General features: G+C 35.9%; 1 protein-coding gene across 4 annotated transcripts in view; it reads left to right on the top strand.

Moving 5' to 3' along the window:
- Window positions 1-25,525, top strand: part of NEDD4 (NEDD4 E3 ubiquitin protein ligase) — a 49,620-nt gene that overhangs the window by 4,672 nt on the left and 19,423 nt on the right. For 2 of the 4 annotated variants that reach the window (XM_090148837.1, XM_031616523.2), the window contains exons 3-9: window positions 726-804; window positions 1,874-1,912; window positions 3,336-3,389; window positions 21,107-21,157; window positions 23,618-23,679; window positions 24,424-24,526; window positions 24,995-25,164. In XM_090148837.1, coding sequence (XP_090004963.1) covers window positions 726-804; window positions 1,874-1,912; window positions 3,336-3,389; window positions 21,107-21,157; window positions 23,618-23,679; window positions 24,424-24,526; window positions 24,995-25,164 — 558 coding nt within the window. Of the gene's footprint in view, window positions 1-725; window positions 805-1,873; window positions 1,913-3,335; window positions 3,390-3,433; window positions 9,018-21,106; window positions 21,158-23,617; window positions 23,680-24,423; window positions 24,527-24,994; window positions 25,165-25,525 lie in introns of those variants that run through there. The other 2 variants (XM_090148836.1, XM_031616524.2) reach the window with 2 other exon arrangements.

Raw genomic sequence — 25,525 nt, forward strand, 5'->3', positions numbered from 1 at the left:
ATGGTTTTTTTTTTTTTTTAAGTCATAGAATGTCTTGTCTGTCTTCAATGGCATACAGATTTTCAACTCTCCAAGAAAAATGGTGTCAGATTTTTGCATCAGAATGGAACACTTTGCCCCTGTTGTAGAAAAAAGTAGATAATCATAAGATTGTTGATCATAGGAAGAAAAAAATCCCAATCTGAGGCAGTAGACCATTTTAAGCAATCCTCTTAAACGCCTTCACTAACTGAAACATTCAGGTTGAACTCAAATTCTCTGGAATAGAAAATGTTAAAAATATATTGCGTGTTTAAGGAAGCACCTCAGATTCTAGATGTTCCAAATTGTTACTGTCAAAACCAAGATGTACAATACTTCAAGCATTTTCAGTCACAACTGATTGTGCATGCGTGTGTGTTTTGTAGAAGTGCATCAGGATATTTTAAACCTTTTCTCATGAAAGAAGAATTGTGAAAGAAGAAAGAATCCAATTATAGTGATATGCAGAATGTAAAATAGCAGAGCTGCTACGGGGTTAAAAACTAATTTAAACATTATTAATGATACTGTTTAGAAAATGTTTCTAAGTGTCAATACATACAGTTCTTGTGAAGTAATCGTTACTCCTAGTTTCATAGCTTCTGTTGATTTAAACCTTTTATAGCTCAACTGCTAATAATGCTGACAAAAAGAAAAAGGATTTCTAGCAACTTGCTTATCTTTTTTTTTGTTTTTCCCTTCAGTGACCCATATGTGAAAGTGACAGTGTATGATCCAGTGAATGGAGTCCTTAGCAGTGTTCAGACAAAGACTATTAGAAAGGTTAGCTTACTTGTCTTTGTGGATGTGGGCTTTATTTCTTTCATTAAACTCTGAGGAAAAAAATTAAAATGACAAAAATATGAGGACTAACATTCCTTCTGAGTGGAAAAAAATGTTCTATAGTCTACTCTATTTTTCTGTTTGTTGCATTATTTTTAGTATTTTCCTTTCAATAAATTTACTGGTGTAAGGTGAGAAGCATTAAAGAAGATAAGGTAAGTAATGACCCAAAACTAAGTAGTTAATGGAAGTACTGGGTTGCTTTAGTTGTTTTAGGTCCTTAATGGTGTAATAATCTGTCTCTTTCTATACAACTTTTCTGTTTTGTGCATCAAATTGTATAGTTCACCTGAGTCATGATACTTTTGGTTTCTCTAGGATATCTCAGACAAAAGTCAGTGTTAGAAGTAATAATTTATGGTAGATCTATTGGAAAGGAAAGACTATACATGAGAGAGAAAATAATCTTCCAAATTGCTGTTGGTAATGATTTGTTATGAGCTGACCCAAGAATTGTTCTGTGGTTCTATTTCACCTTCATGCAGCTTCATGATAACTGTTATTAAGCATCTATAGTATTTTTAAAAATAGGCACACTCAAAATAGATGTGTGGTTGATCAGAGAATGTTGGTTTTGGTCCATCTGTGCCTGCTGTGTCTAGATGACATTGTTGAGAGATCTGGCATTTGCTATGAGTTCATAATTTAGAATTAATTTGTGCTTGCATGTAAGCAATGCAGATAGCAGATATGGACTTGAGAGGAAGCAGAGAGTGCTACTGAAGACATACAGTAAATTAACTGATTTGCATGGCAGGACAGGCCTTTTCTGCATCCCTGTTATTACCCAAGATCTGAGAATACGTGTATAAGTTGTCTCAATTTTGCACTGCATTAAACAGCGTAAGACTTCTATGACTTTTATCTGTAATAGCAAGATTAAAGCTTTTGTGCTTGAAGTAGGTTGTTACAGGAGATGAAATAGATGTGATGTGAAGAAAAGCAGAAAAAGGCACCAGTATATTGTTGGCACTGTAACCAATGTTGTTCTTTTCCTCCCTACTTACAGTCCTTGAACCCAAAGTGGAATGAGGAACTTTTATTTCGAGTAAGTGTTTGTGTTTTTTTGTGGATTTTTTTTTTTTACTATGTTGTTACCTGAGTTGCTTATTATGTTAATAGGATTCTTTTTTCTTGCTGCTTTGTTTAAACCAGAAATGCAGTGTTTATAATTAATGTTCAAAGGCTTATGGACTACTTTCCTTAGCAGCACATCTGTTATTTTCAAGACTTATATTTGTGCTACAGTAAAATTTTCAATCTTTACGTTCTTTGTTCCAGAAATGCAGAAAAACTTGGGCATAAATTTATCAACTAGTTTTGGGATGGCACAGATTTTGGCTAATTGGTGCCAATTGGTGGTGTTGCATAATGAACATACTATCATTTATATTTTTGGAACAAAATGTAGATTTGATGTTTAATGTAGGTCTTATTTGTCCAACAAGCACATAGTCAGAATGTGGACAGTATTGTTGAGTGTTTCAGGAGCTGGGAGGACCCAATTTTGTAAGTGACTGCTATAAAGAACACTTGAGTTCTGAATTTGGAATGCGAGACAGCTGCCTTTGTAAAGCATGCCCAAGTGATGATGAATTTCCCTCCTCTGATAAACAACTTAAATCTTGAATAATGAGGAAATTGTGACCTTGTATAAAGTAACATGTATCGTCAGTTTCCAGTCAGAGTTTTTCTGCAACATAAAAAACCACTATACTCCTGGATATCTTTATATGTATGGGTTAGTTCTTTTTTATTCCCCTCTGATAAACTTATTAGATTGCCTGCTTGGTCTTGCACCATTGGTATTATTTTAATTCTTTCCACTTTTTGCTGTTGTTTTGAATATTACTGTTGCCTCTCTTTCTTACATGCTTATAGGCAGTATCCTCTCATCTTTCTTTCTGTCAGTGCTATGTGAGGAAGAAGGAGGTCATTTTATTGCATTTGTTAGCTATACCTCTTTTTAATAACTTTTTTTTACTGATGAAAATTTTAATTTTCCTTGCTGTGGTGTTGTTCAAGACTTCTAGTTTGATTAATAAAGATAAACCATTGGTTTTAAATCTTCCATGGAAGAACAACATATGGTTCACTAGTTTGCCATCTGTAAATTTAACCATAAATATTTTTTAGGTTATGTATCTCAATGTTGGAAAATACTTTTTGGTCCTTTTAGACCTCTAGTTAAACCAATATGCTTACATATGCTTTAAGCCAGTGTTATGGGAGGAAAAAGAATCATAATCTGAATGTCAGCATCCTTTAGTTTTTACTTAGATATATGTAAAAGCAATGATACATTCTTGAACTCTCATACCAAGTTCTATGAGAAACCGTTGTTTTAATTTTGACTTTTTATTAGTCTTCCTCTGCTTGTGCAGGAGGGAAGAAATATGTCATTTGTCTTAATGGCACGAACAGTGGAATTCAGCAGATATTTTAACTGTTAACATCTTTCTTTTTCCTAGGTTAATCCTCAGAAACACAGACTCCTTTTTGAAGTGTTTGATGAAAACCGTTTGGTAGGTGCTTTTGTATTAATATTGCAATTTAATAAAGGCTTCAGTGAAAATAACTTCATCTGGATTCAATGTTGGAAATTAAAATAATTTAAAAAGAATACCCCCCCAAAAAAAAAACCCAAAAACAACCACCCAAAGGAAGACCTAATTCTGAAGTAATGAGGCCATTACTCTGAACTTCTAACATGCTTTAACTCAGAAGCATTTTCCCTTACATTGCTTCTCCAGCAGTATGGCAGAGTCCTTCTGTGACACTGAAAGCTCTTTACTGAATGCTTATTTTTCCTGCGAAGTAGTGTTGAGAGTGTAGATATTTGTAGGTAGATGTTTGTATACGTGGGGGGCATTTTCAATCGCATGAAGGAGTGGCAGGACAGAAATCATGTGCTTTTTCTTTGTCAACAAATGGACACTGGAGTGTTATCTTGTTATTCTGTGAATGAGATATCATAAATAAAGTAGGGATAGCTTGTGCATTTGTGTCCTTGGTGAAATTGTTAACTCCTGACCATGTTCTCGTTTCCTATGTGAAGAGTCCTCCTTTTATTCCTGCCTTTGTGCTCAATTGTGAATTACTAAGGCTAACACTTGTGTTGTAGGCCTGTTTAACAGACATTCTGCCTCACTGGAATATATACCTTTTCTTCAATAGAACCTAATTGGAGAGACTTGAGTGGACTTTAGTTTGCACTTCAGACACTGTTTTGCTCTGACAGCCATTTTGAAGAATTTCTTCAAAGGAAATTCTGAGGAATGTGTTAGAAGCAAAAACCCTTTCATTTTTTCCTAATGCTGTCTGTATTGTCAGTAATCTGTTGTATCTTTTATGGAGGTGCTATTCTGCTAATGGTTGAAAGAATATAAATGTCTGCAAATATAAGTCTGATTTCTTTTGAATAATTGCATTTATGAAAGGAGAGCTTTATTTCTTGGTTGTAGCCATCATGCTATAACCAAGTCATTTTATTGCTGGCTGATGGTGTTTCCTGTCCCAGATAGTTCAAATATTTAAAGCAACTTTAAATGGAATCACCAGAATTTGTAGTCTGTGTGTCAAGATGCTTGGAAGTTAGTCTCAAAGTGCTGTTAAGTGCTGCAGCATAGGTTTGAAGTACTGTCCATAGTCTTTGGATCCGTACTGCCACCAAGTGGAAGTGGGGAGACGTGATCAGAAAAACAGATGCCTAAATTAAGGGAAAAAAGCAGAGGTTTCTGGTTTCCACCAAGAGAATTCTTTGTTGTTCATTCTTTAATAGAAAGTATGAGAGTTGTTTCCTCTCTTTGCTTATGGGAGAGGAATCAACAAGGCATTGGCATCAATGTGGTATAGTGCTTTGTTTCCTTTGTGTAACTGAGTTTGAAGATCAGAGCAGCATGACCTAATCACTCACTGTGGAGTTCTGTGATAACATTTTTTTTGAAACCTTTCCCATCTCCTCCTTTAGTCAGTGGAAAAAGCTGTCTTCCTATTCCTATTTAGCTTGCTTTCTGTTAGGTGGACACTAAATTTCTGTCCCATGTGTCTTGAACTACCTCAATTGGTCAAATCATTACTGTAGCTGTGATTCCTGGGGATTGACAGTCTTGCTCACTTCTATTATCTTCTCATGTCAGAAATCATGGATACTTCATGCATTTTCACAAAGATGTGTGTGCAGATGTGCTCAAAAGGTGTTTCATTTTCATTGGTTATAGTGGGCTTGAATATTGATCGGTCTTTGTTCTGTCTGTTGGACAGCTGTTCAAAATGTAGATGTAAGCTGATAACATTGAAATTCTCTTACAGTTGTGGGACCGTCTGCCTCTTTGTAGAATTCTGAATCACATGTTGTGATTCCCCTTAGCTTATGGAGAGAAATTGAAGCTAGAAATTCCTTGTTTTTAAGTAATGTTGCTTTCCTGAAAACTTGGTTCAAAAATCCTCTTCAAAGTCTGGCATAAATTGGAAGTTCTGCAGCACTGGTTTTATCACCAGTATGTCTTAATGTTTAACTTTTACTGAAAACAGTGTGTCCAGTAAAATTGTTGCAGTTTGTTGTGTATGAAACTAACGTGTTACAAACTGTGCTGCTAATAGGTGTATTGTTGGAACAGAAAGATTCTTGAAGAACTGCATTGTTTCCTTTTTGTTCACATAGCTTAGAGTGTGTACTTTTTAAAATATATTGCTTGTAGCTCAACTGTGACTCTTTTAAAACTGTGACCAAAAAAGCTTTTATGGTATTTTACTTTTCTTCCTGCTCCAGCACATAACATTAGAAGAAATCCAGCTGGTGAAGCATAATGAAATAGATGAACTATTGTATTTGTTGGCTTTTATGAATAAGGTAGTATTCATTTACTGCTGCATTCTAATCATGGAATTCAGGTAATGGAGGTTAAGTAAGCCCTGGAGTATAATTAGAAAACAAATTTGTTGCTTGCAAACAGAGTACTGTGAATTGGATTCTTGGCTCTTATTTGGGAAGGAGGTTTAAATGTTAATTTTATTACCTTCTAACTTAAAATACAGCAAAGGTTAAATAAATACGGAGCAGAAAAAATCTAGTAGTGTGACCTATAAAAGTATAAATGGCCTAGTGTTCTCTTCTGTTTGCACTTTCTCAGCAGCACTAAGTAATTTCATGCTAGTCTGGTAGTGTTTTGTACTGTACATACGTATTTATACTGTATATATGGCTCCTGTATTCACAAGTACATGCATATCAAATATGTTTAAAAAAAAAAAAGAGAAGGGGATGAACACACACACAAAATAAAGGAAAAAGAAAAAAAAATATTGAATAGCAAGATTGCCTTTTTTCAGACGTCCCACTAGATGCCAGCAAAGGACCTTTCCAGATGATGAGACATTGAAACATTTGTAGGAACTCTCAGTCCTGTTATTCTTTCAAGAGATGACTGTATATTAGTTTCTTTATATGCTGTTCATTTTGATTGTTTTACTGGAAAAAAAAAAAAAACAAACATCCAAATCTTAGTAGTTAGCTATGAATGTAGATGACAGCTTATATGTAATTATACAGAATAGCTTTCTTCTGTAATTGTATTCAGTGACCATATTTATCGTAGTGCATAATTCTCTCAGTGTTCTGCAGTTTATGTAGCTGGGCATACATTTGCATTCCATATCGAACTGTAATGAATGTCCACTTATTCTGGGCTTCCAGCAAACAAGATGGTAGTTTGCTTTGCACTGTAAGAATATTTTGTTTCTTTCTACCTTCAACAGCTGTAATTTGGAAAGGTTAAAATATATTATTTAACATGGCTGGAAGTAAGGCGTGCTGAATTATTAATCAGAATATCTTGTTGCGCTTCAAATTTAGAGGCATCTCACTAAAAAAAAATTAACTAAGTGGTAGGAGAGCTTTTCACTATGTGGAAATCTTTGCAAAGTGTGATTGGTTAAACAGAATGCAGATCGTTAGGTAATGCCAGGTTTCTTTCAAGTTTTGTTTAAATAGCCTAGAAAAACTTTTTTAGGAGAAGGGTTATTTTGCTGGTTTATGCATAAATCATACCTCAGCAGTTTGCTAGCATGGCTACTATTTGGAAATTCAATCCCAGACTTGATACTCAATTATATGGGATTTCATTCCTACCAACTTCCTGTAATTCTAAACCTATGGGTAAAAATATTAGTAGTCATACGCTGCTGGGGAAAGTACGGGCACATTGACTCAGCTAGTGCAGCTGCAGCAGAAGCTGCTGTTTTAAACTTGGAAGTGCTGGGAGGTTATTATTATATTCATATATGCAAATTGCAGAAGGTATAATTGAAACAAGGTTGATAGTGTTTGTCAGTACGTTGCAGCTGAGGTCTCTGGAATGTAAGTGCTTTATAAATGAATGCTTTCTGACTGCGAGCAATCAAAGACGGTCCAGAAGCTGCACTTCAACAAATGGCTGACTGATTTCAAGAGGTACAATATCTTTTTTCTTAACGCTACGATCCTGTAGAAATTAGGACAAAGTTTGCAACTTCTTTTATGGGCTTTTACTGTTGTGATGCACTAGCTCCAGGTTCTCTGCAGCTGCTTGTAGACTTTTTGCTGAAGGATCTTTGTGGTTTTAATTTGCTAATATGCATGGAAATGAGAACAAATGGCACGACGGCTAAGATTGCATTTTGCAACCCAAAGAAGAAACACAGATCTGTTATCGGAAACCTCCGAAGATGTTTTGGACAGTAGCAATCAAACGTACTTCAAAAAGGCACAGAATTCGGGACCTAATGTTACACAAATGAAGCTGGCTTCTAGGCAAGTTGCTTGTGCACCTGTAATGCAGCAAGTGATTAATCAAGAGGGAAATGCAACTATTCCTTCACTGCAGAAAAAAAAGAGCACGTCACTGCACATTTCTCTGCAGTCTAGAAGGTATAGTGGATGTTTTCGGTCTGGTGATGCTGCAGCTACTGGCGAAGATGCTTCATTCATCAGTATTTGTAATGAAGGAAATTGTGGCATTAGAACTGTGGTTGATCATCAAGCTAACGATAGCCAACTGAGCAATACTGCTGTGTGCATCGGCAGTCTTAACAGTACTGCAGCCAGTGACAGTGGGTCCTTCAGCAGTGCTGGCAGTGACTATGGGTCGTGTGCAAGTACCGCGAGCGATGGAGGTTCGTATAGTAACAGCATCATCAGTGACAGCGGCAGCGGCACTCTCTCGACAAGCGATGGTTCTTTCTGTTGTAGTGTTGTACACAGTGATTCTTCGTATGGAAACGCTGCTAACAAATATAGCCCATACAGAAACAGTTCATCTCAGGAAGAAATAGAAGTGTGTAGAATTAATACGGCTTTTGACCAAGAAGCTTTGTCAGTGAGGAAGAAAACTAAAGTTCCTCTGCGGCGGTGTTCATCGTTGGTAATTTTCCCCAGAAGCCCTTCCAGTACTCCTCCAGCATCTCCAGTAACCTCAAATCAGATGCCACATAGAGGTGCCTATCAAACATCACATAAACTAATTATTTTTCCTAGTGAGCTGGCACATAAGGAAGATCAAACTGTTTCCAAGGGATTCCTTTCAACAGCAGTCAATGGACTTCGACTGTCTAAAACAGCTTGCGCATCTGGTGAAGCTAGAGACATAAGACCACTTTACTTGCATACATCATTACAGGACAAAAATCAAATTTTGAACAGTTCTGAGCAGGCAGCTCGTGGAGAAATAGCTGACAGCCTCTCATGTATTTCAGTTCATCTGACTCCAAGAGCATTTGCATCAAGCAATGAAATGGTTAATGGCTGTTGCAGTCAAGAGTTAAATCTGAACTCCGGTGCAAAATACCCTCCTTTAAAACTGGCACGCAGCACATCTGCATGTTTACCCTCAAAAATAGATTCAGAATACCAGATGAATATAAATGAACTGGAAAGACCGAATGCACAGATGAGCAAAGCCCACCATGTTTTGCAAAGAAGTGTTTCATTGGAAGGATCGCGTCAGAAAGTTTCTTGCTGTTTATCCAGTCTTAAATACAAGTGTCATAATGCAAGGACGTCTCAGTTGCACATACAGTTCAAACCTGGGAACGAAGGAAAAACAAGTGGTGTTAAGAAAAGATATGGAACTTCTAAAAGGGAAATATCTAGCACTTCTTTGTGGAGGCCCCATAAGGTAAGTGTTCTGACTTATAGAAAAATCAGTGTTCTACAGCTGCAATCAAAATTATAAATTTAAAATAAATTTATAATCAAGACTTTAAACACAGGTATTTCAGAATTTCCTAATGTTGTTAAGTTGTCATCATTGGGGAGGTTAATTGTTATATTATTCACAACACTCATTTTTTAGATTTGACTCTTAGAATATGGTACTTTTTGGTGAATTTGTCATATAGTGAAGTATCTGTATTTAATATGTTATAAAGAATAATTTCCTGCTTACGTGAACCTGAGGGGATTTTCTTGTTTAAATAACTTCAATGTCTAAATAACTGAGCTTCAGCTTTTAAAGTTTTAAATACATGACTTTTTAGCTCAATTATAGTAATGATTAACATTGCATTTAAAGTTGACAAAATGCATAAATTACTGTGAAGAAGGCTTTCAGGTTTATTACATATAAGCTTTATTCTCAGTATAGGTTTACTCTGCATAAGATTAAAGATAACTTGTATTTGAACAGAGAAACTGTAAATACCATTTGTTTCTGTATACACCCTGAACCACAGGAATTTTCAGTTTCCTTTCCTTTTATTTTTTTTCCCTTCCAACCACTTCTTCAGTCTGAGCAGGACGCTGTAACTTAATATCTCTCCCAACAACATTGCTGTCAAATTATAGTACTCGGCTCTAGAAACTTTATATTAAATATATTTTTCGGTAATGAAACTTACATCTAACTGAATTTTGGAAGAGTTTGGTCTTGCAGCAGTTTGTATTGTTAGTAAAGCATAAACTGTATGAAATATGAATTTTAGGACTTGTTTAAATGAGGTTGTGAAGACTTGAACAAGCTGAATATTATTTACTGGTTTTAATTGTGAATGCTGGTGAAAGAGCAGTAGCACTTCGAAAAGTCATTTCAAGTTTTAAGACCTCATTGTCCATTAATTGAAATTACTGTAGTCATAATTTGCTTGTTGAAGTAATGGGTTTTAGGCCAAGATCTGACATTTCCTTACTGAACTAGTAATAATATTACCTTGAAGATGATATCCTGTAATTTTCATTGTCATTGCCTTCAGTTAGTTCCTGATGATTCACTGCTTTTGATTTATTTATTTTTTTTTAATTTGCTTTTTGCCTAAGAAGTCATATACTTGTAAAAATCCTGGTCCCAGTTTAAGCTTCATTATGAAGTTCACAGTGGATCACTGGAAATCACCATGCACTTTGTTGATTCCTCATCCCAAAATGTCACTGTAAAGCTGATGGCAAATTCCACAATAAGCACAAACAGATTATGGCATTTTAAGTAGTCTGGATCTAGTTATACATAACATGTTTTTTCTTCTTCAGTATTTTTTTTTTTGAGTCATGCATTTTGAGTACATGCGACTGTTGGCTTCTGTGTTTAGTGTCATTTACTATGTAAAGTATATTTAAATACCGAATGAATTTTACTACATTTAATTTAGGTAACATCCAAGTTCAGGATTGTCAGTGTTTCTGGTGAACGTCACTGAACTGATAAATAGTTGGTTTCAGTTCTTGGAAATGGTGTTCAGAGTGGATTGTCAGGAAATCCAGGCCAGATCTCACTTTTTAAAATTCTTTATATATCAAGAATCTGAATCCCAGATTATGGCAGTTTTGTACCTATTGTGTATTTGCAGATATTTGACTTATGCCAAATACATAACTTGTGCCACGTCCACAAATTGAAAAGATCTCTAACATCAGAAAACTGGATAAGAAAGGCTTTATATTAGTGGGTTTTTTTCCATATTCTATTGAAAGGCACAGAGCTGTATCACTTCTGAGATCTTTGTATACAATTTCCTATCAAACCTTTATTTAAAAGAATTAAAAGCCCTCCACCAAACCAAGCAAAAGCTGTAGTTGACTTCACGGCAGCCCAGCAATTCACTAGAGTATGCTAGAGGAATAATTTTGTATTTGCTTCTACAGCCTTTAACAAATACAATGGATTCTATGGCAATCATTTAATTGTATAGTCCAATTAATTATCATGGTGTGTTGTGACTCATTTAAAAATAAACAACTCCCAAAATATTTCTCTTGACTCCAGTTAGTCTGGCCTAGTATATTGATACGCTGAGTCTGAGTTCAAATTTAACAAGCTGATACTGGAGTAGTGTTTAGTAATGTCAGCTATCTGTACAGAGCAGTCATGAAATCAAATCAGTGCTTTGGTCAGGGACTGCAGAGTCTGAAGCAGAGAGAGCTCTATGCATTCTTTTCTTATGTGCCTAGCTACTAGCCCTCAGCCACCTAGTATCAGGTTTCGTGCTTTCTATAATCAACAGCTTGTTAAAGGCTGACTTAAAATAAATAAATAAAAATCAAAACCCAATTTCTGTGACAACTGGCCTTGGATTATTTTTAATTAAATTTAAAAATACGGGGAATGATGATGGCGTGCATGCCACTGCTGATCTTTACTGGAAATATGTTGAATAGATTCTGCAGTAGATAATGGAATTTCATTTATACAAAGCAAGAAGAAGAGGCAGAGTCCACAATTTCGTCACTGAAGGTTGTCCTTGGCTTTGTATTTGCTTGTAATGTTATTTTCCAGTGCATATATTTCTTATGGTAGGAATAAATCTACACTAAAGCACTTTGATATTAGTAGTGTGAAGTAGGAGGGTAGGAGTAAGTAAGGAAGCAGGTTCTATGTCATCTTGCATGTGTGGACATGGAAGAGAGAGAGGAAGGGCAGTGACTACAGTTCCACTTCTTGTTGACTATGAACGAATGTTTCAAAACAGAAGAAAAAATCTATGCTGATATCTTCCACAAATATGAGGTTATGCTGATGTGCCTGTTGACATTAACAATTCAAAGACAGGCCCCGCTTCTCAAGCCTGTCCAGGTCCCTCTGGCCATCATCTCTTCCTTCTGTTACATCAGCTTCACAACTGAGCTTGGTGCCATCCACAAGTTTGATGACAGTGCACTCAACCCCACTGTCTGTTAATAACGATGTTAAATGGTTCCGCTCCCCATACAGACCCCCGATGGGCTGATCCACACCTCCACCTGGACATCGAGTTATTCAGCCAATTCCTTATCTTAGGCAGTCCATCCATCACATAAATCTTTCATCAAGTTAGAGATAAAGGTGTCATGTGGGGCCATATCAAAGGCTTTTTTATGCTTTGTTGAATAAAAAGGAAAGTGTGAGGAGAAAGGGGAAGACAACTATGGCTTGTTTCCAGCTGTCTCTATCTTTGCATATTAAGCAGAGGGGCTGCATGGGTGTTGTCAGTGTTTCAGATCTGTGCAAAGAAGTAAGGTGAAAAAGGGTCAGAAGAAGCAAGAGGCAGTAAAGGGCAAATCACAAATTGACATCTCTACATTATTTATGATGTTATGATAACCTCATCACCTAGTAGTGTTCATATTGTTCAGTATTGCATGTCCCGAAGGCTCGTGTTACAGGGCTGTCTATTGCCTGTTGCTATGTTATGGTGTATCAGGTCAGTCAAGGAGAGCCTGAGTTGCATTTGGCAATAATGAACCAGGAACATTCAGGATATGGTCATGCTGTAATGGACACTGTTTTGACTTCAGCAGAGTGCTTTGCTAGCCCTATATATTAAAGCCCTGGAGCTTTTTAGTCAGCAGCAAAAATTACATGTGTATATTAAGAAGTAATTTTTGTGCTCTGCGCGAATTATAATTAGCCTCATTCTTCTTATAGTCTGCAGTTGAGCTGAACGTGGGTAGGTTTTTCATATGCCAACAAAAGGAGGGCTAAAACTATATACATTTTTAATTACCCTGCCTTCAGGCTGGTTCATGGTCCTTTTGATCTACCACAAGAGAATTGGTAAAATTGATGGTGTGGCTTCTTTAATATAGTCAGTGACTATGGTTACTCTGTGTTTGAGGCTTAATGAACATTAAGAATGTGTTATAAAGTAGAACGTGCTTCTGAGGCAAGGTGGAGACATTGTTTCCTTCAATTCTGATCTGCCAAATAACTTGCAGGCTTTCAGATACAAGGCAGTGATCATTACTGTGATGCTTTTTAAATTTTATTTATTGATTTTTATTTTTATTTTTATTTTTATTTTTTGAGTGGTACATAGCTTTTGCTTTCTGTGAGAAGCTGAAACCATAACATATTGAGTTATAGAAATTCCTTTATTGGAAAATATTGTGGTGATCTAGAAATCATAGCCTTTGTAAGCGTTATGCCATAGGACAGCAGAGCTGAATGTACCTCTGAAGAACTGTCAAGAAGCTGAGGTTGCTGAAATATTAATAAAATGAAATATTTCTTGGTGTGTCTGATTGCCTTTCTGAAGGAGGTTGGCAGGTAGCATGTCAGTATTTTAAAATAACTGAAGGGAAAAGAAAGGGAATTATGAGCTACTGCTTTATACAAGACACTTAAATTTTCAAAATATTTGTCAAGAACCCCTAGCAGAAGTTTTGAAAAATGATCTCACGGCACAAGTGTGGAAAATATTTCCTCATTCGTAACATTCATTACTAATTAAAAGATAAGAAATAGAAGTGAGAATTAAATTGTCAGCTCTGAAGTTGCAAAAAATTCTGTGGCAATGAGTGACTAGGTGGGTAGAATGGGTGATTAAAAAATCAGTGTTGATGAATACCAAGTAATGTACATGGGGAAAAAAGCTAATGGTGCATGCACAGTAATAGCCTCCTGTACTGGTCAAGTAGTATTTTGTCATGGTGAGAGACTTACTGAAAATGTCAACTCTCATCTGGTTGACAGCTAAAAGCCAAATAAAATATTAGGATATAATAAAGTAATAAACAAGTAATAGAGTAACAAGATTTAAAATGTCATAATGTTGTACAAATCCACACATGATGTGCTTATTTCTGGTCATCCTCTTTCAGGAAGTGTCCATAAAAGAGCTAGGAAAATACAGTCAGAGGTCACAAGATTGGGAAGAGTTCTATGTGAGGAGACATGAAGCAGACCAAGCGCTTTTCAGCATGGAGAGGGAAGGAGGAGAGATTAATATAAAGGGTGTTTTGTAAAATTGCAGTTCAAGGGAGAATGTAAACAGAATTTACTCTTGTATCACAAGTAGATTCTCTATTATGGTGCTGTTGCAAGAAGCTGTGAGTACCAAAAAAGAAATGGATTTCAAAAAGAGGCTGGGTAAGTTGAAAGGTCCATCAGAGTGTATTGCATTCTAAATACAGAAAAAGTAACTAATCAGTGATTAATTGAAATCTGGAGGATGTGTTGGAGGTTGTACTATTAACTACTGCTTTTATTACCTCTTTAGCATCTGCTCTTGGCCACAATAGGGAAAAAAGGATACAAGGCTATGTAGAACATCAATCTGATGGTTAGGTTGTCTGGTGCCTGCCCAGCTCTTGCAGCCACCTAGGATCAAATGGTAGAAACGCTTTACAGTTCTCCCATCAGCCTGGGCAGAGAGTTTTCTTGTGCATTCCAACACGTGTTTTCTAGAAGTGGATGATATTCACAGATTGAGCAAGCAAGTAGGACAGACTGGTATTCTCAAGTGAGTCACTGACTTACAGCTCGTCTTTTACCCTTGTCTGAAGGGGACTGCCCTGCATTTCTGTGAAGTGTCTCTGTTTCAAATGAACTTTCTTCATCCCTCCTTGTGACAAACAGAACTTGCTGCTTTGGGAACACAGCCAGCAAAGTGTTTGTAGCTTATTTCAGTGCTAGTTTATGGATCTGTAATCATCTCTGTTTTAATAGATCACGCACTCACTGTCTTTGCATCACAGCAGTTTAAGGTAAACTGAAAAGTCTACAGATGGATACAATTACTGTCTTAAGACCTAGGGCTGCTTTGGGTCTATCACAAGCTAGCAATTTAATGACATCTGCAAGTTTCTGGTTGGAATCATATGCAAGCCTTAATTGGAGTCATTGAAGATAGGACACTGTGTTCCAGCTCCAGCAGGGGGATTGGACTAGATGATCTTTTGAGGTCCCTTCCAGTCCCTGACATTCTGTAATTCCGTGATATTAAAATGTAAATGGAGCACTAAAACTACTGAAAAAAAGGAGTATGGGAAGAAACTAAATGTTTTGCTAGACCTGTCTGGCTTCTCTGGCAATCTGTGATTTTCGTGGCGTGAGGAAGAAGGTTGGAAGAAGGTCTTGTTCAGTGACATGAAAGCACAGGGGATTTCAAAAGAGAAAGAAAAGTTCCATCACTTACTAAAAATGGTACTTTTTAAAGTAGTTTCTGCCTTGGCTACTTGTTGTTCATTACTATATTATTTATAAGTTCAATTTGGAACAAATACTAAACTTAAGATGGATAAATCCAATGTAGTTAACATCTGGCAAATTATAGGTTATTGGAAACAATGTTATTGTGAGAAGCATTGAGTAACATTAGTAAGAAATGTTGAGCTTATCTAAAGTTGTCATGCTGCTATTGTAGGAAGACTTGCAGGTGGGTTATCTGTGTAGTCACTGCATTCTGTCATAGAGATTGAGGCATCCATGGTGAGTTCATTCAGGTCAGTTTAGTAATTTGCACACAGCATAGCAACTTAAGGCAAACCAGTACATTCTGCTGTTGCCATGTCACCTGTGGTCTTTGTTCAGGATGGGCAGTGGGTTTAGGTTTCAATCAGCAGCAGTTGGCAGCAGCACTCTGTGGTGCAGGCTGATGGGATCCCCAGAGCTATTGCTGCTGTTCAGTTTGGATCATCAGCAGCTGCAAGCAGTGGACTTAAGCAAGGAAAAGAAAATTTTTTGAAACCTGCTAAACTACTTTTGAAGTAGCCTGAGACCATTCAGCCTGCATCCAGCCCTGCTGTAGGTCCTCATACATCTTGGATGACTGTTGTAGATTTTCCAGCCTAGGCCTGCAAAGAGCGGCTGTGCAGCTTCCAGGCTCAGTCCAGCTGTGCATCTGTGTGGTGCTGTAGTCCACCTAATAAACTTCCCAGGAGTGAGACTGTGATGCAGATGCTCTGGTTGACTGTTGGCTTCTTGGAGTCAAATTATTGGTTTTATTTTCATTCTATTTCATGCCCTGAATAACAAAATAAGAAAAAATTGACTGTGTATTAAGTCCCTTGGATGAGTGCATTAAGATCTGTCACATCTGGTTTGATCTGTTTCTCAGGGAGAAAATTACACGTGCATTTAAACATTTGATAGGGTTTTACATTTTTTGAGTGTTTTAACCTTTATGGTGTTAATTAGTCAAGGTTAAAAAGTGCAGCTGGAATTGTTACTACAAGAGTTTGTTTCTCAAACCTTAACTGAAGTCATAAGACTTGGCACAAAAGCTCCCACAAATAGATGCAAAAGTTTTATGTTTTTATACTATTATAAAGTTAACTGTCTTGATATTGGAAACAGATTATCAAAGTAGTAACTAAGCAAATATTTGGTGCAGTTTTATGATTATTATTTTTTAATATAATTTTTGAAATGTTGACTGGATTAACAGAGGAGGCCAAATTTGAATTGGCTCTTGACTTTTTATAAAATCTAATACTCCTGCTTTTTATATAGTAGCTTATTTGGCACATCTGTGCGTAAAATCAAGGGAACTCAAATTCCTGATGAATAAAACATACCCTTTACTAACTTTTGACTTGTTCTCTCTTGTACTTAAGTATACTTTGGTTATACAAGACAACAAATTATTATCCTGTGACTTGTGTGAAAATGGGATCTCAAATGCTAAAAACCCCCAAACCTATCTTAAATTGCTTTTTTAATGAATGTGTAAGCTCGGGTTCTTCAAATAGCAAACATTAAATGGAGTAATATGTGAATAATGCTTTCAAATTGCTGTAGGTTAAATACAGACTTTAAATGTATCTACCCATAACATACAGATTCTGTATAAAAAGTATAAGGTATAAATGAAAAAATATGATATTTTTGCTCTGGTCTCTGTAGAGCAGAAATTTTCTGAAAATATCTTTAGAAGTGAGGGGGAATTAGTGAAAATAACTCGTATCATTTCTAAATGCTGTCTGTTAAACAGATGGTAAAACTGCTGAGGCATGTTATGCTGACACCTTCCTCTGGAAGCAGCCAGCCAGGCTGAAAGTCCTGCAGGAGCATATGTTGTGTAATAACCATCTCTCTACCAATAGGTATTTTCTCCACTTTTATCTCAGTAGTTGTCAATTGTATTTGTTCATTAATGCCAATTAAAAAGAAATGCTTATATTTCTTATAAAAAAAGAAATTCCCTCACCATTTACCTTTGACATGTAAAAAATGCAGGAGTCTGAGGCTTTAATGAATTCTGTGCAACAAGGTATTTATGGCTTTGCAAGTTAAGAAAAAACACTGCATTTAGAATCCATGAGCTTGGTAAGATCTTAACATGATAATTCAATTTTGCTATTTTCCTACGATGAATAGCGTGTGCTGGCAGTATTTTGTGGAAGGAAAAAAAGCTCAATTCTCCTGATTTAGAGTTTTAGAGAGCCAAATAATATACTCAGTGCAGCACAAAAAAGAAAAACACTTGAAGTTGTTATTATAGCCCAGGAAAGTTTTGTTTGGGTTGGGTTGGGTACTTTTTCATTCTCATCAAGCTTGTAACTAACATTGGTGTTTGGGTGTTTAAGCAAAAAGAATGTTGGTTTTATAAGAGATCTATTGAACTCTTGTTTTCTTAAGCAGTGATAGTCTGGATCACTGTTTGTTTTTTCAGTTTGAATCAATACTTTATATTCCATTGTATAAGAGATGTATGCGTTCTCCTTTTCCTATACAGCTGTAGAATTGTGGCTGAAGACCAACCTTGTGTACAACTAGCTGGCTGTTCAGAAAAGGACTGAGAATATACTTAGGATCTACTTCATGGACTAACAACAAAAAACCTAGTCACAAAAGAGAAATATGGTAGAGAGAATATGTTCTCTCAACATCTGTATAAGAGCTGTTTGAAGTGGTACTGTGATGAATCCAGCAATTAAGGAAGGCATTAAAGTCAGTTTTATCTACTCAAACTTGATAAATTTTGGGTAGTGTTCTAAGTACTGCTCTTTAATGCATGACTCAGTGTGACGACGCTGTTATACTCAGATAAGCACGTCTTTCAGTGGTTTATTCATCACATGTAAGGCTTATTAGGTATATATTTATAAAGTAGATGAGAATGAGTTTTGGAATTCAGGTATGTCTGGATTACTTTTTCAGTGTTTGTAGCCTTCTGAGCACTCGCTTTTGCACTGCACTGAAGTTCTTTAAACGTGTTGGATACAGCTGCTGTCTGTCCTCGCATGTTTTTAATAACTTACTATAGACTAAACCACTGAATCAGTAAAATAAAAAGCCTCTTTGTTAGCGTACTATATCATTAATAAAGGTTTATGCACTTATGGTTTGGCAAGCAGAAAGTTTGACTTCTCTGGCTGTCAAGAAGTTACAAGTTGACAAGAACAACTGACTCACTTGTCTTTGCTAAAGGAACTGGGATGCCTGCTGTCGTGAAACAGAGATGCAGACAGTTTCAGCTCCACTGGCATTTAATTGTTAATGTGTGCGAAGTCTGTTTCAGAGCTTCTTTGGCACTTCTTTGAAGGCAGTTAGTCAACTTGTCGGAGTGAGGCACACTGCTAAGCAGCATTCCTGCTATCTGATCTATGTATTAGTAGTTTGGAGGTCAACAAAAATCTCAGCTGGAGGATTTTACTCGCTGGCTGGAGGAGAAAGTACTGTTAAAGGTTGGTTATCGAGGCTAGCTCTACTAAAAATAGCAGGAGAGACAGCAGAATAATAAAGTGAATAACAGGAGCACATACTAAAATTACGCTGGTAACAAACACAATGTTCTGAGGTTTTCTAAAACGCAGCAGACATTTGTCCCACATTCCAGTAATTTATTTGAAAGGCATGTTCCACTTGAGGATTGCCAAGAACTTTACAAATACTAAGCCTTTTAACGTGTCTAAGGTATGTGCTGTGCCTTTTTAAAAAAGAACCTCATAGGCAGAAATGATAGCCATATTTTTTCCAGAACTTTGTGGTCTATAATAATACAGAAGGTTTTTCTTTACTAGGTCAGGGAACCTTCAGACTCTTCCGATATGAAAACCTGTTGTAGCTTTCTATCCCAAACCAGTTTGTGAGCTAAAAAAGTGGTAGCTTTTTCTTTTTTGTGGGGAAGGGGGGAAGGGAGAGGGGGAAGTTTTTTTGTTTTGTTTTATTTGTGAGTAGGTTTTTTTTCTTGGAAACTGAACACAAGGCACACATGCTATAAATTTAATTTAAGGTTATGTATCTGTACATTTCCAGCACATTACTATATGATGAGCTCTGCAGTCTAGTTGCATATTGTGCTTTTTGGGAGTATAAAAATTAGAGTTTAAGTTACAATTGTCAATTAACTCATACAAATGTGAGGCACTTTTTCCATATATATCTACAATTTAAAGATGAAATGGACAAACTTGGGATGACAGACCTAGGGAAAAAAGGTACCAGGAGCATTGAGGAAGAAATAGCTGCTTGAAGAAAGGCCTATATATATATTTATCCTTTACAGTCAGAGGTGTTCAAATGCTGTCAGTAAGACAAAAAAGATTGAGTAGAATTGAGTGGGAATTTTAGCATTTGGAAAACTAAAAATATAGCTGTGCTAGAAGAAAGGTGGAATGCACAGCTTTGCCTTTAGGTGAAATGAATATATTTCAATGAAATATGGAAGTTGGTCATGGAAACTTATGGAAGAAGACCATGAAAGTCCCTAGGTTGTGAATTTGAATAAAAGCTTGTGGTACACCAATAAAAATTAGGAAAGAGCAGCCACTGAAACTTTTGTTAGCTGTTTAAAAAAAAAAAATAAATCAGGAGGATGAAACATCCAGGGGCTGTGCAGGCTACAGTGTCAAGGACTTTCACAATTGCTAGTCTGTCTATGCAAGAACTTCAACAATTTTAAATATTTCACACCCTTTTGATTTTAGCACACAGGTGGTGATGTGTATTTGTGTTGAATGACCCATGTGATACATTTTCCTGCCTTTGTGAAGGTTTGTAAAGATTTCAAATTGTAAGTGGACTTGAAACAACACAACCTATGCTTCTGTGGGAAGTCAAGTGAAGTACTGCGACCATTGGTCTGACTCTTGGGCACTGCTGTAGTGACCCACTTCAAATCCTAATTTCTGTAGAAGTAAAAAATCAGTGATCACCAGTAAACAATTCTGTACGTTGTTGTCCATGCCTAAATTGTGCAAAAGAATAGGCTGAGAGAGGCGGTGAAGCTGCGTTCATTGTCTGGTTATAATCAGGGCATCTGACGAGACATCCTAAATCAGGATAGGCTTCTGCAGATTTTTCATGTTAAAGCTAAACTCTGTGGTGAGAGTAGGCCAATGGTATTTTTCATAGATATAATGAATTTTAGTGCACTTTCAGATGTCAGCAGGCATGTCAGATGGGATAAGGCAGATGCCGTATTTCAGGCTCCTGCTGGCAGGCTTGGGACAGCTGGAATTGCTGCAAGTTCCAAAGCACTTATCGTAGATGAAACTTACTCTTACTTCCTCTTACTTTTGACAGTTAGCTGTATTATTTTGAAGCGAAAAATAATTTAGTAGATGCTTATGTTAGACATTCTGCCTAAGTTCATACCGATTTCAGGCATTCCTAGCAGAAAGGTCTGTAAATAATTCTGTGTTATTTTGTGATAAATGCTCAGTTGTTTAAGCATATATCATGACAACTGTTTTACTGGAATAGCTAATGGCAGCATCTTTACTTTCTGCCCTTTAAGACAGCATTTCTACTGGGGATGCCGATGGTCTCAGTCCTGACTGAACAACTCTCTTCTGTTTGATTGGCAGTAGTCCATTTGATTTTAAATAATAATAATTTTAAAAATCCCATAGCTCTGTCAAATGCCATTTATTTTAAAGAAGACAAGACTGTCCAAGACTCAGGTACCAAGCCAGTCAGACCTTGTTCTATGCAGAAAGTTTTCTTGTCTGTGCTTCAGCTCTGTCTTGAAGATCTTAAAAAGCTTTACTGTGTTATCAGGGGTTTGAAGTATTGTTTCTAAGACACTGTGACTTTAAATTTTTTGTGCTTTTCATTTGTGTTTTTTCTAGACTCGAGATGATTTCCTTGGGCAAGTGGATATTCCCCTTTATCAGTTACCGGTTGGTATTTTGTTCTTTTGTTTTGTATTAACAATGTGAAAAAGAAAAGGGATTCTGTAAGGAACTGTTTTAGTCACCTAAAGAAGTAAACCCTACCGATGATGTAAGTGATTGAATTCTCCTGTTGTGTTTTTGTTTACTGCTGGTGTTTATTAAAAAAAAAAAGTAGTTTAACATGCATGTAGGTATTGATTTCTGCTGCTATGAGAGTTAGAAGTGCTCGTAGCTTTTTCAAAAATAAAAAGGAAAGATTTTAAGCTGTCTTAAAGACAAGAAGAGATTATGATAATTATCATATTTCTTAATATTTTGTTTAAAGTCTTTTTTTGTTGCTTTGAATGTTACATAAATTTACTTCTATTAGTTCTTATTCCCACAAATAAATGCACAAGAAAATAAGTGGAAAACAGAACTAGCCTTGTTCCGTACATCTGTACATTTTTGCATTCCTTTTGCAAAGCACATTGTTAGTTTTCAGGGAAGATCACCAAGAACACTGAAATAAGTAAGCCTTTCCTTTTCTTTTCTTTTCTTTTTTTTTGATATTTCAAAATGTTAGAGAGTACTGACAGACCTGTCCTGCTTCCTGCTGTAGGCAGGATGTGAGGTCGCAGCACCCTGCTCAGGGACAAGTAGCTGTGATGTCCCTCTGGAGAAAGTTATTTCTTCCTGCCCAATGGGAAGCTGGGCAGCAGCATCACATATTAGTGCATTGCTTTTAGCCAGACCTATGTAGTCTCACTTGGGTATTTTCACATTCATTTTCTTACCTTCCTCAAAGGTCAGCATTTCCCTGTCCCCTTTGTTTCCATCTTCATGGTTCCCAATTGCTTGTTTTTGCCATCTAAATCTACTGTGCTTCATTGGCCCAAACATAAGTGGATTTTTGTTGTTGTTGAAACAAAATCTTTCATTTACAAAAGTAAGTGCATCTTTGATAAATAAAATTATTTTTGGATAAATGAAATCAGTTTATATTATAAATTCATTATTGCACATAGTTTTGGTTCTCATCTTGTTTTCCTTGGTGCTGTGTGAATGCAGACTGCTTATAACTAAGAAGGGCTGGTAGTCATGGGTACATTAAGAGGTTAAGTCCTCTCTGCAGTGAGATAGTGAACAGATCCAAAACCAAAATTAATTAATTAAAGGCTAACCTCGTATTGAACCAAGGCAATTCTTGTTTTTGAAAAATAAGCAGCATGATTACAAAACATATATTTTCTCCTTTTTTTTCTTCCTCTCATGTCTTTCCATAGCATTTTAATGTGTTATGTTGGGCAGGCATAGCAGAAAAAAAAAAAAGACAGCTTAATTCCATTCTACTTTCAGAGAGGTATTTATTTTAATACTTACACTGAAATGTCTGCTATATAGGATAGCATTTTTCTTTCTGAGATTCAGTACAGTAGATATTCAGCAAGATTGAATGACAAAGACAGGGGCCTTTAAAAAAAAAAACAAAAAACTCTAAAATCTTTAATGTAATAATGGCTAACCTTATGTCCTGGAATTTTTGGCTTCTTCCCAATCAAATATTGATATTTTTTAGACATTTTTTTGAAAATATCATTATGGAATTGCATCATCTGGCATTTTTTTTTCAATTAAAAATTCTACAAACAAGTGCAATTTTTTTCTCTTGTACAGCACTTTTGGAAATGGTTAAAATATATTAACAAGAGCCTAGAGTTAGATCCCAGAATTAACAAACAGCTGAGAAAGCAAAATCAATTTTGACTTGAAAAAAGGGATTTCCAAATGTTCCTAAACACACAGTACTGTAAGAAATTAACTGGTTTTGTAGGAATTGCAAAACAGCAGCTGAATGATAAATATTTGTTAACCAGAAAAAAATATACATTTTTTTCTGTAATGGTCCTCCATGTATATTTCTGTAGTTGTACCCAGGATATATATTTATAAATATAAAATCATGTCTGTTTATTTCTGTGTTTCTTTCTGTTGAGCAACTTCACTTTCAAGAATCAGAAGAGCTGTTCTCAAGAGTGGATTCCTCTCATTTTTTTTTTTAAAGATTTTCATTTTTGCCAAATCCCAAAGCTTTTCACATCAGTTCTGCGTAAGAATATTTGAAAAATACCAAAGCAGGGGAAAAAAAAGTTATGGCAGATCTTTTGAATGTGTAAATTGAGAAACGACCGATTTCAGGCTAAACAGTTTCTTTTCCTTACGCTTGTGCTTTAGAAACTGTGATGTGTGTATGTATATTTTACACCCTGAAAAGATTCATTGCTCTTTTTTTTTCCTTGAACTGGGAAATTAACTTCATTCCTACAATAAAAGTTGGCTTTGATTGCCAGAGCTTTAACTGAACACGTAATTCAAATGTAAAAAGTTACATAGACTTTAAAAAACTGATTTAAAATTTCTGATAGCTTTCCTAAACAACAAATGTTCAATGATACAAACTTCTTGAAAAAACTTCTCTTATTCCAGACAGAACATCCAAGTATGGAGAGACCATATACCTTTAGGGATTTTGTTCTTCATCCAAGAAGGTTAGTAAATACCACATATAAATTCTAACTTACATATCCAAACAATTCAATTATGTAAATTCTTGTATGTACATAAATATTGTCTACATTTTCATGTTTTCATCACAGAAACTTGAATTTCAATGGAGCAAAATATTTGTGGTTCTGCTAAAGTCAGCATTTGTTTAAATTCTTTTTCAAATTGAAATTGTTTTCTCCCTTTCTTTAAAAGATGTCTGTTGCTTGCCTCTCATAAACTTTCATATGACTTTAATTACATAACAAAGCTTAAACTGAAAAGCTGCTCACATGTTAAAAGTCCTGTTAAGAAAACAAGCAATGATAAAATACAGAACACTTTGGTATTGATTTTAGTCTTACACGTTTTGTATTTGTTTTTAAATTTAGATTTTTAACCTCAATCAGCAATGTAGAGCAATGGAGATAAAATTCATAAAATGCATGTCAGTGTTTTTTCAGGTAACACTTTCTAGATATGGGTTATGTAGTTCTTTCTCAGCCATGTTGTTAGCAGAAAAGGTAATTTGAAGAATTTTACATCACTTGATTTTAGATTTTTAGCACTTTGGGGTGTGTTCCCAAGTCTTAAAGCTGATACCATCATAGAACTTGGTTAATTGAAACCATAAAATGTCAAGTTTATGTAGAGAAAATTCAAAATAATCCTGCAGCTGGACTTACTTAGCTTTGAATTTTGTAACAGCTTCACAAGTGCACAGTAAGAACACTTTTTCTCCTCTACAGCCATAAATCAAGAGTTAAAGGTCACCTTAGATTAAAGATGACTTACTTACCTAAAAGCAATGGATCTGAAGAAGAAACCACAGAACAGGCCGAGGAATTGGAGGTGGGAATATATATTTTTTGCTGAGAAACCTAGCAAACATTGGTCTTCAGCTATTAAGGGTAGTAACCAAATATTTTTAGAAACAAGCAGTTAGACCTGATTGCTTATGTCTTGCTGTACAGCTGTGAGTCAGTGTAAAATAGTTTTTCTATCTGAAGGAGTGTAGTTGTTGTTCTTTTCCATAAAAGGAAAAATGTACATTAGACTTCAGTTTTGTTCTTATACTGCATTGCCGTATTTCCATATGTCTTTTTGTTATTACATTTCAAGAACTTGAGTTTGAGAGTAAAGTGATTCATGCAGAAGTCTGTCCTCTCGTTTCTTAAGAGATACAACAAAACTGAGAGCCAATCTTAGTGGTTTAAGATATAGTAGAACTGTACCTTAAAAAGGTGACAATTTAGTAATTTGGGATACTTTTTCACTTTGGTAATGCAAATTAAAAGCAGTTAATATTGTGTCTCTTAGCCTGGGTGGATTTTATTGGACCAACCGGATGCTTCTAACCAGCCACAACAGCAGCAGCAGGAATCTCCTCCACTGCCTTCAGGCTGGGAAGAAAGACAAGACATCCTTGGCAGGACCTATTATGTCAATCATGAATTCAGAAGAACACAGTGGAAAAGACCAACTGCTCAGTATGTCTTTTGGCCGGAAGATTTGAGCCTTACATTAGTTTTCAATTTTCTCTAGTTGCACTGAAGGCAGGAAGAACTAGAAAATCCATACTTTGAGAATTAGATCTGAGACCTTTCCACATCTGAACATTCAAGCCCATATGTCTTGGTCATTAACTAGTGGTCCATTTAACTACAAAACATCTTTCCTACTCTCTGGAAGCTTATGTTCAAATTGAAACTGCTTGTAGTTGTAAGAGATGATATAGAAATGCTGCGGAGATTATTTTGCAGCTCTAAGACTGGTTCTTCCTTCCCTGCAGTGACTATATTTACCTTGGTGTTTTGTTGTTTCTTTTTCTTTTTTAGACTACAGATTTTG

Source organism: Phasianus colchicus, chromosome 12 (assembly GCF_987193195.1).
Source record: "Phasianus colchicus chromosome 12, bPhaCol1.hap1.1, whole genome shotgun sequence".
Classification (NCBI taxonomy): Eukaryota; Metazoa; Chordata; class Aves; order Galliformes; family Phasianidae; genus Phasianus; species Phasianus colchicus.